Source organism: Temnothorax nylanderi, unplaced genomic scaffold (genome assembly GCF_030848795.1).
Source record: "Temnothorax nylanderi isolate EJ_2023f unplaced genomic scaffold, tnyl_v1.0 TNYL_tig0012_pilon, whole genome shotgun sequence".
Taxonomy (NCBI): domain Eukaryota; kingdom Metazoa; phylum Arthropoda; class Insecta; order Hymenoptera; family Formicidae; genus Temnothorax; species Temnothorax nylanderi.
The window spans coordinates 1,167,647-1,180,506 of NW_027249074.1; the positions used below are offsets into that span (position 1 = coordinate 1,167,647).

The 12,860-nt window shown below is 41.2% G+C and overlaps 1 protein-coding gene and 1 pseudogene across 11 annotated transcripts in view; one reads left to right on the top strand and one right to left on the bottom strand.

The window, feature by feature from the left end:
• Klp10a (kinesin-like protein 10A) overlaps nt 1-12,860 on the bottom strand; it is a 35,179-nt gene that overhangs the window by 7,260 nt on the left and 15,059 nt on the right. For 3 of the 11 annotated variants that reach the window (XM_071697451.1, XM_071697449.1, XM_071697443.1), the window contains exons 1-10: nt 8,770-12,582; nt 8,242-8,336; nt 6,920-7,042; nt 5,084-5,230; nt 3,715-3,745; nt 1,923-2,361; nt 1,130-1,703; nt 639-888; nt 371-525; nt 80-286 (exon numbers count right to left, since the gene is read on the bottom strand). In XM_071697451.1, the coding sequence (XP_071553552.1) occupies nt 80-286; nt 371-525; nt 639-888; nt 1,130-1,703; nt 1,923-2,361; nt 3,715-3,745; nt 5,084-5,230; nt 6,920-7,042; nt 8,242-8,336; nt 8,770-9,784 (3,036 nt within the window). In that variant the 5' untranslated portion in view covers nt 9,785-12,582. Of the gene's footprint in view, nt 1-79; nt 287-370; nt 526-638; nt 889-1,129; nt 1,704-1,922; nt 2,362-3,714; nt 3,746-5,083; nt 5,231-6,919; nt 7,043-8,241; nt 8,337-8,769; nt 12,583-12,860 lie in introns of those variants that run through there. The other 8 variants (XM_071697450.1, XM_071697453.1, XM_071697452.1 and 5 more) reach the window with 7 other exon arrangements.
• Nucleotides 11,323-11,856, top strand: LOC139767877 (uncharacterized; annotated as a pseudogene).

Genomic DNA, 12,860 nt, shown 5'->3' on the forward strand with positions numbered 1-12,860 from the left:
TAATTATTTAATTTTTATTATAATTATACATATAACTTTTTTAACTATTATTGTCATTATGGGTTTGATAATCACTTACATTGAGAGATCGAAGCTGTGCTAAATCGCTATCCGATAACACGCTATTGTTTCCCTGTTCCTCAATCTTCATAATCCTATCATCATCCGTCGGCGAAGCTTTTATTTCCGTAGGATCAGTTGCCGCCAATTCTTTCACTCGATCCGCGTATCTCAACGTATTTAGGGAATGCTCGCAGGAACTCATCCCGGGACTAATCATCGCTATCTATAAACAATTAATATCCGTTCGAATGCCTATCTCTCCTTTGATATCCTTATTTTATGATGATATAACTATGAAACCATTTACCATGCATGTTTTTGATTTTTCACCGATAAAACTGTCCCTTAATACTTGAGTCAGTTTGCTTGCTCTAAAAGGCAAATGCGTACCCTTACGGCTTAACGCGCGTATACATTCTTTTAATGCTAACAGAGATTTATTGATCTCAGCACCTTCCATTCCTAAAAATTTCAATAGACATTTATTACGTCAGAAAACTAAAGCAAACGTAGATCATTATTTATAACCAGTAGCGTCATTTCGGTCGTCAAGAATTGATTGTACATTTACTTACGAGTTTGCCTATTAGCGGACGACGTATCAGCACCCCTTTCATTACCAGCAAGATCGATAAGCGAGAACTTTCCGTGTACCTTATGTGTGCCCGGGATACGGGCTATTATTTGGAACACCGCGTGTGATCTCGATGAATTAGAATTAGCGCTCGTTTGACCGCTCGTTCTGGCGCTGTTCCCGTGCTGTATTAGCTTTAATACTTCGTCGCAAGTCTCCACGACCTTCTCTGTTAATCCGACTATTTGGACCTATTGTTGTTAGACATGAGAAAAATTTTGAAATATTAAGATGGAGCTAAAATTGGATAACCACAAATAATTGCCAATTGATTTAGGAATCTATTGATAACATAATGGAAGATAGCCAATATATGTGTGAAAATAAATTAAAAATGTGTAATATTGAACATAAGCAATTGACACGAAGTTTAATAACGATTATCTAGCAATTAGAGCCAATTAAAATTTTTTATTTCAATATAAAGCGAACCTGCTGTTTGCCGTCCTCCAGAACTCTCAGTTTCTCCTTGTCTGCCAAAAGGTCGAACACCTTGCCGGAATAGATCTCGAAGAAGCTAGCGGAAATGACCAGATTCAGGGGCCGATACTTGGCCAATTTGAGGCATTTGAACACGTCTTTGGCAACCATGGCGTAGATGCCCTTCTTGCAGTCCTGCGTCTTGCCGTTGAAATCGCCGCCCATTGTATGGGTCTTACCGCTGCCAGTCTGACCGTACGCGAAACACGTAGCCATGCCACCCTCGAAGATCGTCTGCACCAATGGCTTGGCTGTATACTTGTAGACGATCTCGTTGTTACACGTCTCATCGAACGCATAATCGAATCTGAAGATCTGATTCTCAAGATATTTGGTGAGGTCGACTTTGGACTTCGGTTCGTGCACCACCATCTGATCTTTGCTAGGCACGCTGATCACGTCGATCTCCTTGCGCGTGTGTTCTTTCTTGTTGAGCGGACGTTTCCTCACGCACACAGTGATCTGATGATTCTCCACGGGGTCGGTCTCTCGCAACGGCCTAAACTCTATGCTGTTTTGATATTCCCTGCAAATTAAATAAATACAAACCGATAAACGATAATGTACTATGTCTCTTATCAATCATGAAACATTATCTAAACATATGGATATTCTACGAAGATCAACGCAATATTTATTTGTTGTACGTAACTCTAACGGATAATATTAATATTAAGTATTGAACAAAATATTTCTCAAACGATATTATATTTTAAGCGCAGAAAGTATGAAAGCCAATATCAACCTTATCATGGCAAGAAACTCCCAATTCGGATTGCCTGGATCCAGATTCATCAACGCTTCCTTCTCCTCTTTCAATTCCGCTTGACGTTGCCTTCTTTCTTCCCTGTTCTTCTTCAGTCTCTCGACTTCCTTGACGACATTGGATCGCCTACCCCGGCCGTTCTCTATCTGAGCTTGTTGTTGTTGTTGCTGCTGCTGCTGCTGCTGCTGCAGCTGTTGTTGTTGCTGCTGTTGCTGCTGCGCTTGTTTCTGCTGTCTGTTCTGCACCGGGGTCATCAGGCATTGCGTGACCACCGCCGTCGGCGTCGGCGGTATGTTCTCGAGCTCCCGGCGTCCGGTGAGACCGGAAACCGATTCGCCGTGACCGTTCACCGACGTGGTCGACGACATTATGTTCGTCGGGCGACCCGTCGGTCGTGACAATTGCCTATTCGAACCCGCTGAAACATTGGTACGAGGATTAATGATGCCCGCACTGTCCTCCTTACCCTTGGCGATCGAATCGACTTCGTCGAGATTAAAATCAGGCGAGAAACATAAATCATGTCTTTGGTCTCGCGTGATCCATCCCGCTTTTTGCTCGGTCCTTTTCACGCTTATGACGCCTCGAATCTGATAATTTTTTTTAAATCGCTATACATCCACGTAATAGAAGGGAAAAAACTGCATTTCTAACGTAAATAAGAAAAAAAGCTACAAAAAATTATTCAAGTTTTAAACGTAATTGCACTTCGCCAATCCTTTGCGAAATCAAATGAAATTAAATTTACATTAATTTTTTAATTCACCCTTACGCTCATCTCGAGATAAGAATCGCGGGACAATTAGGCACATGTTTTCGCTCGATTATCAGCGAAGAGACCACAGAATCTCCAACACGAGATCCGTCACACGCATTACCGGCATCGTCGTCTTCGATTCGAAGCGTCAGGATCCGATTGTTATCGTCAGCGACGTCCGTACTTTCGCAGTCGCGGATTTTATTTTTCCTCCGGAAGCAATAAGCGAGCGGGTCGAATCTCATGGTCGACGCGGCATACACGTGAGATCTCTTTAACTTCTAAAAACCGAACTGTCCGTCGCGAGAGAGGCGAACGGGAGCGACGTTCCGCCGGGTGGTGCGCACCGCCGCCGACGAGGTAGATCGAACAGTGCTCGAGGGAGGGTCAGCAGCGAAGTACACCCCCTTGGCTGGGTCTACACGTCGTACTGTAGGTTCCGTCTCGGGGTCCTTGCCCTTGTGCCGCCTGCCTTGCATACGGCGCACGAATATCGATAGTCACGGCTCGACCATACACACGTGCAGCCAAGTGTCTCGTCGACACTTGGCTTTATCTGGGTGAAAAGACGACGACGCACACGCGCTCAACTCGCGATGTCCGGTCACGAAATTGACTTATCGAACGCCGAAAGTTCGGCCGTCATCCACGCTTATCGGCACGTGAATCGGGAAACACGTGGAAATTCGCGTACCGCGCTCGCCAATCTCTCTTTTCGAACAAAGATCAGCGGAGTGGCGTGTATATAAGCGAACGCGTGCAATTAGTCCGGTTTCATTAAATTTCTATATCCGTTTTATTTAACGGTATAATCAAGACACGTTTTACCGCTGCAATTAAAGTGGCCAAGAAATTTATATTGCGATGAAAATTTATCTACGAAAATACAGACATCGCCTCGTTACATATGCGCGGAGTAAGTACGCTGTAATCGTCACGATTTCACTGATAACCATGCCGCTTATTTTAGCAAAGTGTAACGAGACAGGCATCGAATCTTCGTTGCTAACGTACCTTTCACTGGGATAGACGGCCTGGTGGAGTGCTGAAAATAAAGAAAACAAACCACGTTCAGTCATTTCAATTAAAGAGGATGGTGTTTTCTTCGTGCAACGAAGAGGAGTGTTTTGTCGATTTACAATATAAGAAGTGCTGCAAATGAAAAATAAATAAATAAAACGGTGCTTCCTTCGAAGCCTGGGTGTATGATACATCTTTTTGCCGACGTATTTCGCCAGAACGCGAGAGATAAGAAGCGGTTTATATCGATCGTTCGTTAATCACGCCCGCCCGTTCCTTTTACATATCGATCGCCGTACATAACGACACGGTTTTTGACCCAGTCACGGTGTAGGGCAATCGCGCTGCGCGATCTTCCATTCCGTTTCACGAAACTGAGCATTTCCGCGAACGAAAATGCAAGAATGCCGTGTGGCGAGTTCTCGCTGACTATACACGCTGGATATCCGCTAAGTCAACAGCCAGCTAACTCGCTCAGCCACTCGGGATATCCATCTGTCGAGACCCCGTCAGATTCAAGCAAAGGGTGAAAAGGGTGCAAAAAGGGTGAAAAGAAATGTTAGCGACTAGCGGTGGATCTGTGCTCTGGTGGGTGGGTATTTTGGGAAAAGCCGACGTTTTTCGTGATAGAGAATAAAATGCGAGGCTGCGAACGCTCTTTTAGCATCTTCCATGCGAGAGAAGCTTTTGACACGAATCTCAAAATTCAGGCAGATCAAGAAGGTCGAAAATTTTCTTTTGCAATTCAAACTACGTAATTTTTATCAGTCTTGAAAATAATATTTCAAGGTAGTTATTTAAGGAACATTTATCTTAATTAAGCAGTTATGAACTTCACGATGACGGTGAATCATCAGTCTATCGTGATACAATCGATTGGATACAAGTAATTATTTAACTTCATATATATCTTCCATTATTATTTCATGTCATGATAATAATAATGTTTCAAGATATTTTCCACTTGTATCAAACATTTATGGCATATATCACCGTGAAATTAGGATATATCATTTTCTCATTTGATTATTCAAAAGATACATGTATCTATGCTAGCTCCAATGAACAGTAGTCATAAAATAGTCATCTTCTGTCGAATTAAATAATTTTTCCTTTAAATAATTTCTAAAGAGATTGATTTATGTGCCGTATTTTCCGTATAATTCCCTCGTACACTACGACTCAAGTAATAAAATTCGCAATGAGATATCGTAAAATCGGTATCGTAAATCTCAGCTCTTCGAGCATTCTCGAAGATGCTAAGGTCAGTTCGGCGACCACGGGGGACTGTTGCTGCTGTGAGAGGGTTGTGTGTTGCGGTTGCAGTTGTTGCGGTGATGGAGAGGAAGGTGGTGCGCGTTACCGAGAGACGAGATGTGACTCGTACAGGAAGCGTTGCGGATGCGAGGCCGTTTCTCGTGGTGTGACCACCATGGCGTCCGAGGGAGCCCTCCTCTTGGTTCTCCGACTCGTCGACTCCCTCGTCCTCCTCGGCCGAGGAGTCCGGCTCCTTATCGCAGATCGCGGTCACGGCCAGTTTTACGTAAATCAATCGGACGATTATACCCGCGGTCGACGGAGCCACCGAGGGAATCGATGAGGGGAAAAGTCGTCAAAAAAGACGGCAATTTTGCGGATGAACGATGGCCGAGACGACGTGAGTTTCGTATTCAAGATCGGTTTATTGACGATCAGTTTTGCCCGGGGATAGGTGGTCGGTGGTCCATCGTCGACACGAGGTCCATGATTATGAGCAGCGTCCATGGAGGAAAAAAAAGATGTTACCATGTTAGTAGCGGGAATGACGCGCGAGACTTTTTGACTTTTGTCGATCGACGTATTTACAGGCTCGAGAATGTCTTGAGGAGTTTTACGTTGTGTTCTAAAATTACGAACTGGATCCTTGGACACCCAAACCAAGGATTATTTAAATCCTGGGCTTGGTTCCTTGAATCCTATTTTTCTTGAGTCTTTGAATCCCATCACATCGATTATGCTACTTTTCAAGTTACATCTAACTTTGTCTCTGACAAATAGTAATCAAAATATTCAATTTTCACAAATGTTCCTCCTCTGTATAAAAATATAAATGCGAGTTATTCCAGAAGTCGATTTCTTTAAATTCAAAAGTAAACTTTGCAATTTTTGATCCACATATAATTCAAGAATTCTGCTGCAGAGAAAGTACGCGATTTTCGCGACACCTTGTGCAACATATATGTATATAGTCTATAATGTATATATAGTCCACCGTGATTATATCGCATGACACAAGTATTACTAATAAGAAAAGTTAAGTCTACGCAATCAAACATCTACAAACTGTTTAGGACAAACTCAGGATCTATCTCAAAAAGCCTTGGTCTAAATCTACGAGAATGAAAGAAGCAACGAACGCACGATGCAAATTTTGCAGCGGGAGTCGCAATTGTTTATCTTAGACGCGGGCTCCACGTGACGGGGAAGCCGGAGACCTGACGAGATCAGACTCCGTGTCATCGTCACGTCAGATTCGAAGGCTTGCGGTGGACCGATTACAAGTGACGGGGACTCCTACCTGAAAGACGTATAGGTACTGGAACATGCCTACCGCGGTGCAAACGCCACGAGACGCGGGATCGGATTATTCTTTCCATATTAGGAGCGAGGTTATTTCACGTAGCCCGGGCAACCGGTAAACAGAATTCTGCCGAGGCAGTCGATGATCGACCGCGAATTTACGCGGACACAAGACTTGCGTCGAGTTTGATTCGCAAAGTGGCATGCGCGCCGTCATTCACGGATCAACGTCTGAATAATCGCGAGACTTTCGCGAGAGTTTGCTTATCTAACAGCGGTACATGCACCATTCCGCTTATCTATCAGACGGATAAGTAATTTCCGAAATCCTGTAATTTGAAACCTGTCTGTAAATTTAAATTAAGATCAATTAAAGCGGTAAATTATATAAGACCTTTCAGTTTCCGTTAACTCGTATCGTTAATTCTTTAACGTTTCTCTACATGTGCACTATTTTCCATTTTTATTTAGGAAGTCTTCGAGGTTCGAGATGAACAGAACATGGAAGAGCAACAATTTCGCACCTTCCATAATTTAATTGGCAATTGATTCTACGAATATATGCTTGACAATGACCTAGAACGCACTATTCGACGTTTCGACTATGCGTTTTGAGAAAAGATAATTGAACTATACGTACCCTTGCTCTCGAGGACGCCAACATGTGGTTGTTCATCACTTGCGGTAGCGCACATATCTCGGTTCGTGGTCCCATCTTTTGGTTCAGATCGCGATTCAAGGCAAGAATCGCGTCGATTTCCACCTGAAAAAAAAATATATAAATCCAAATAGATTTAAATTGTCATTTATTTGGCTTGCATTATCTCTTAATTACTTAATGCGCAACCAACATAAATTTCAAAACAGAAACGGCATTATGGAAATTGATCATCACATGATTTCCCTTAAGACCAGTGAAGTTAATAGATTATGTGTGCAGCAGAATTATTTGAATAAGAGTAATACATTTAAAACTCCAGAGTTCACAAATTATCTCTATTTTCACGCAAATTACCTTTCGGCGTGGAATAAAACTTTGTTGGGACATTTTTGTACTAATACAAATCTTGCACAATTAATTCCGCGATTAGGACATAAAATTATGAAAGAATTAATAGAATCTTCGAAAAAATACTTGCATTAATATCTACAGAAAGAATAATTAACGGGTTAGTATTTAAATTCAATATTTAGCATTTAACTGTAAAATGTTAAACAAAGTTGCTATCGAAATTCGCGACTGACCGAAAAAAGAAATATAAAAGTTATACGATACTTTATTTACAATTAGAAATTCACGTTCTCACGAGACTAATCGCATTGTATCGCATGACTTTTTGCAAAAGTCACGTTCGACCGAACCGACTTGACTGACGGTAAATCTGTGGACTTGCAAGCCTGTCGGAAATAGATTCGCGCCCCCGTTAGTGGGCTGCACGTTAGCCCTGTGGCATTGCATAAGCATTGCGGAATTGAAAATAGCTAAATAACCGTGACCTACGAATGTGCGGAATTGTAATATTGCGGTTCAACGCGGTGAGATTGCGAGAGAGAAAGTTAATCGTAGCGCAAATGTCAGATAAAAACATAGTTGGACACGTATGTTTAAGGTATGCGTACACAACTATACTGGTATTTTTAATAATTTCCGCGAGAAAGTCGCAAGTAAAAAAAATACTTCCGAATTATTTCAACAGAGGAATTTTCTGCTACACGCATTCTCTGTTTAATGTATAAAATTGTCAAAAATTAAAATGGTTAAAAATTTAAAAATGCTGTACAATAAATATCATATTTTATCTTTTGACAATGTAAATATTTTAATTAAATAAATTTTAAATAAATAAAAATAATTCTAAATTAATTCCACTTAATTTAAAAAAAAAGTATCTAATCCGAACTTGTAACTCTCTGCTTTTGAGTAATTATAAATTGCTCAGAATAATTTATGAACGCACTTACCTCTTTGCCTTTGGTTTCTCCTCTCTCGAACCATTCTACAGTTACGGTGCGCTGCTCTAAATTGATACCGGAGACGACTGCCGAGTGAACGCGACCTGAAACAAAAATTGTACATTGCAATGTATAAGGATTGGAGTAATACGGTTATAATGATTACTCGACCAGTGAGTATATACGCGAATATTCGTTGTTTTACTTAACAAAGCGTATCTTCTCTTCTCTAGAAGGCTTTTATTTCATAGGTCAAATATAAGTGCCATAATGCACAATAAATAAGATTTAAATTAAACACATATTATTTCATTCAACGCAGTAACAATAATGCCAAGCTGAAAAAAATAATAAGACACTTCTTCAGAAAAATTAATATCTCTTAACAGTAATTTAATCGAAAGCCATTTCTAAGACCAAGAATTGAAAGGTGATATTACATTTCAATTTTTTTCTTTTTTAAATATCTTATGTGCATGTAATTTTTCAATATCCCATGTGCACATAATTTTTTATGCGCAACGATATGTTTTATACCATTTGGCACGATCTCTGATTTATCGCTGTCGTTCTTGATCGAATTCATTCCCTGTCGCAGTGGAGACGCAAGTCTGGGTATCATGGACCCCTCGCCCCGAGTTCTCGTCGTCTTTCCGCTTCGTTCTTCATCCTCGAACGGTCGAACCTCGAAGCTGCACGAGTTCAACTTCCGTCGAGCCTCGAGCCGCTCGTGAAACGCCGCGCTTTTCTTAAAACCAAATTTATTCGTCTCTCCGTGCGCTTGCAGTTCCTCATTATCCATGCGAGCCTCCGCGCGAGATAATCCTTTGATCGGCGGAAGGATGTTCCTGGCCCCTTTTTTCTTCAGAGAAGCTTTCGCCTTCGACTTTCCTTGCTCCTCTTTAGCAAAATTAATTCTGGACGAAATTCTTTCACCGAGCTCTCTATCAAAATTCGATTCCGCATCCCGTCTGTCCTCGATTTCCGACGTCCAAGATAAATCTTCGAGCTCTCCGGACCTCGGGATGGATTCGTCCAGTTCTTCTTCGTTGTGTTCTCCCTCATCCGAGATACACTTGACTTGCTTCTCGTTTTCGTCCGCGGTGCTCGATGCACATCTCGAATGCAGCATCACATTGTCGTGATAATCGATATCACATGGTTTTCGAGCGGATTCGCTCGCGTTTCTTTCCGAGTTCTTGAAACACTTCTCAAAGCTTCTCTCATAATCGCTGCCGATTTGATAAGATGGTGACCCGTTGACTTTCGATGGATCAGTTTGATCAGTCGAGCCGATCTGATTTTTCGCGCAATCATTGAAGTAATTAACAATTTCTCCGTTCGTCCGTTCCTTTTCCGCGATTTCTTTCGGCTGTTCGTCTTGCGATTTGCGCAAGAACTCGTCGACGATGAACGGCGGCGGTTTGCGAGAGCCTTTCTGCTTGGGATTCTTTTTAGATTTATTGCTCTTTTTGCGCTTTCCGTCCTTCTTGATCTTCCTATCGTTGGAATCGCGCTTTGTGCCACAGACGCAAAGAGATAGCCAATCCATATTGAATTTACAAGCAAATCGATAAAAAAATTCGATTTTAAAAGAACGATTTAAATTATCTTATTATCAGCAGTAATTTTCTTGACGTCTAGTTACTATGACGTATATTCACATGTATTTATCACTTATATTTTGTCCTCCGCAACAATTCTTTATAAACAAATTATTCTTAATGTGCGTTTCATAATTTATTTATAATTAATTTACAATAAATTGGCGTTAAGAAGTTGTAATGTCTATGTTATCTCATCATCAATAATAATTCCATAAATTCCGATATATTAACTCCCACATAAATTCTTGCGTTTTTCTCACGATACATTAACTCCGATACGATTCTTGAGCTTTTCTCACGAATTCTCGCAGATTATATTGCTATATAGTCATCTCGTAATGTCTCATGGTAACCAGCTCTTGCTCCATTTACGCTGTTGAAGTCAATGAAAAGATTGCCACAACGTTCGCACTACTTCATCATCGATGACAATTCGCTCGAACCTGGATACATTCTTGCTATCGTTGTACTTTGCGCGAAAGGTATCACTGAAAGTATCGCCGAATCGAAGGCAACGAAGAACCGTAGACGACTCGCACGATCGATTCGTCGGGAACCTCTTCAGGAACGTGCAGGTTTAATCCCGGACAATGCCCGCCACGCGCGCGACGCCGCGGCGAAAATTCATGAAATTCCTCGTGGCACTTTTGTTCCGATCTTTAAAAAGCGGAGGCAGGCTTTTAGACTCCGAAGACATTGTCTTTTTCTTCACCGTCTTCGAGATGCGATCGCGGATTATCTTTCGGGAGCATGTTCGCCCTACCGAATGCTCTTTGAGATCCAGGAATAAACGCACTTGCATTAACAATTCTCGGTATGTCTAACTTATGGGCTTACAAATAATATACAGATGAATATAAATGCAAATATAAAAGATTAATTCTTAAGCTTAATTATACAGTTTACAAAATATTTATTTCAGATCTTTCTGTCCTTTCAATTTATTGTCTCTTTTTACAAATAAAATTAATTCTAAAATTTGTAATTATAACTATTTTCTTTTATATAAATAATTTATTATTTAAAAGTGTAACATTTAAGAAGAAATTTCCATTTTCTGTAATATATAAATTTTTTCAGATTTCTCCCTTAAATCCCTTTTAGGGCAACGTGACTCCCAACTCCATTCTTCCTAATTTCGCAAAGCTTCGATTTCATTTTTCGTCGCACGTGTAACTCGCAGACCCGGGCACGGTCGTTTACTTTACGAAGCGTGTAACGCGACGAAGTAGTTAATAGAGCGAAACTAGGGCGGGATAATTAACGTCGCACCAAAAATTCGCGCGTTCGCAATTTGGAGCGGCCATCGGGATAATCGGCGGCGACGCATCCGCGATGTATCAGCGTCGCGCGACGCGACTCGATCGACTGACAACGTTCACCGAGCAGCGTTTCATAAACGCATTTATTATGACTCCCAGAGCGAGGTAATTTCGCCCGGTGCGGGGCCCCCACCATATAAACAATTTCTCGGCCCGCCTCGATGAGCCCGGGCGTTATGCGCTATCGGTCACGATACCGATTCCGCTTGATTCCGCTCGACGAGATGCATGCGAATCATCCGGCCATAAAGAAACATCGCAGCGATGCCGGCATTATATGCTAAATTGAAAAGTATTAAAAGTTCACGGTTAATTGAAAAATTAAAATATTGTCTAATTATCGTAACTGTGAAACCAGAAAAAAATCCACCGCGACTAGTACGTGACCAGTTAAAAAATATTTAATTGTTATAAAATTAATAAGAAAATTATCGTGTGTTTATTTCGAATATTAATTGAATTTCAGCTTCTCTCACACGTGCGTGTTTAGCATTGCGAAGGTTAATGTCACGATCCGACGGCAAGTAGATTTTTCCGGCACGACTCGCGGCACGAATGTCACTCGAGGAATCGATACAGAATAGTCTTCGAACAGTTGTATACGGGAAATAATTCAGGGGCTATTTCGGAATGAGAAATTGCCTAAAGCCGCGAGCGAAATCGAGCAAACCGCGCGGTGGTCGAAGGTGAACTGACGCCGCGGCCGATTTGTATCGTCGATTGCAGCGCGAACGATAATGAGAAGCATTTAACGGCATCTCGTTAACGATTAGACAGTACTATGCGAATTTTCGCGGCTGATTTTCCCAACTTGATAAGTAGGAAGTGAAAGATTACAGATATACGTTTACCGATCCTAAATGTTCTTCAACGAATTTGGAATAAATTTTTCTTCGATGAGAATTTTCTAATTATGGCATGTTCTAATCAGGGATATACAGAAAATAAATGTCTCGCAAGAAAATTCGGATCTTCCATCAAAAATTAATATAAATTCGCAAAAATTAATTCTCCTGCGTTAATTTTTTTTTTTTCACTTTTTACTGCTAATTTATTTTTGAAGAACTTTATTCAATATTCAGACAATTTCGTACGTCGCCAAGTAATGTCAATTCAAGTCAGGATGCAGAAAGTGTTGACAGATTCGTAGCTTCGAAGGAAAAATATATCTCGAGCCGCTTGATCGATCACCGGCGATCTTCTATGCGGATGTATGTGACACTAGGTTTATCCAACGCTCGCGATATGCGACACGAAGCTCCCGGTGCGTGACCACACGGTACCAGCCCATATTTATTTACAGTACACTCGGAAGTCGAGCCTTTCCTACACACGCAGACGACTGTTGCATCGCGGAAACACGCACCGTGCCTCTTCGACAGGTACGGTCGCCATAAGTATATTTCTTCCTCGCCACGCCACTTAAAAAAAAAACACCTTAATTTCTGCACCAATAATTTTAAAGCAATTTTTCAACGTTGGTTTATAAACTAATTGCATTCTCTAATTTAATATTAATCATTTAAAAACATTTTATAGCGAATTATTACAAATACATTCGTTAGATGTACAAGATTGGTGATTCTTCTGTAAAAACTCTAATAATCGTACTAAAATAGTGATTCGACGACCCTGACTGATGTTAATCAGCTACCTGTTTTCTAGCGCAATAAGCTGTAATTTCCATGCATAATGCGGG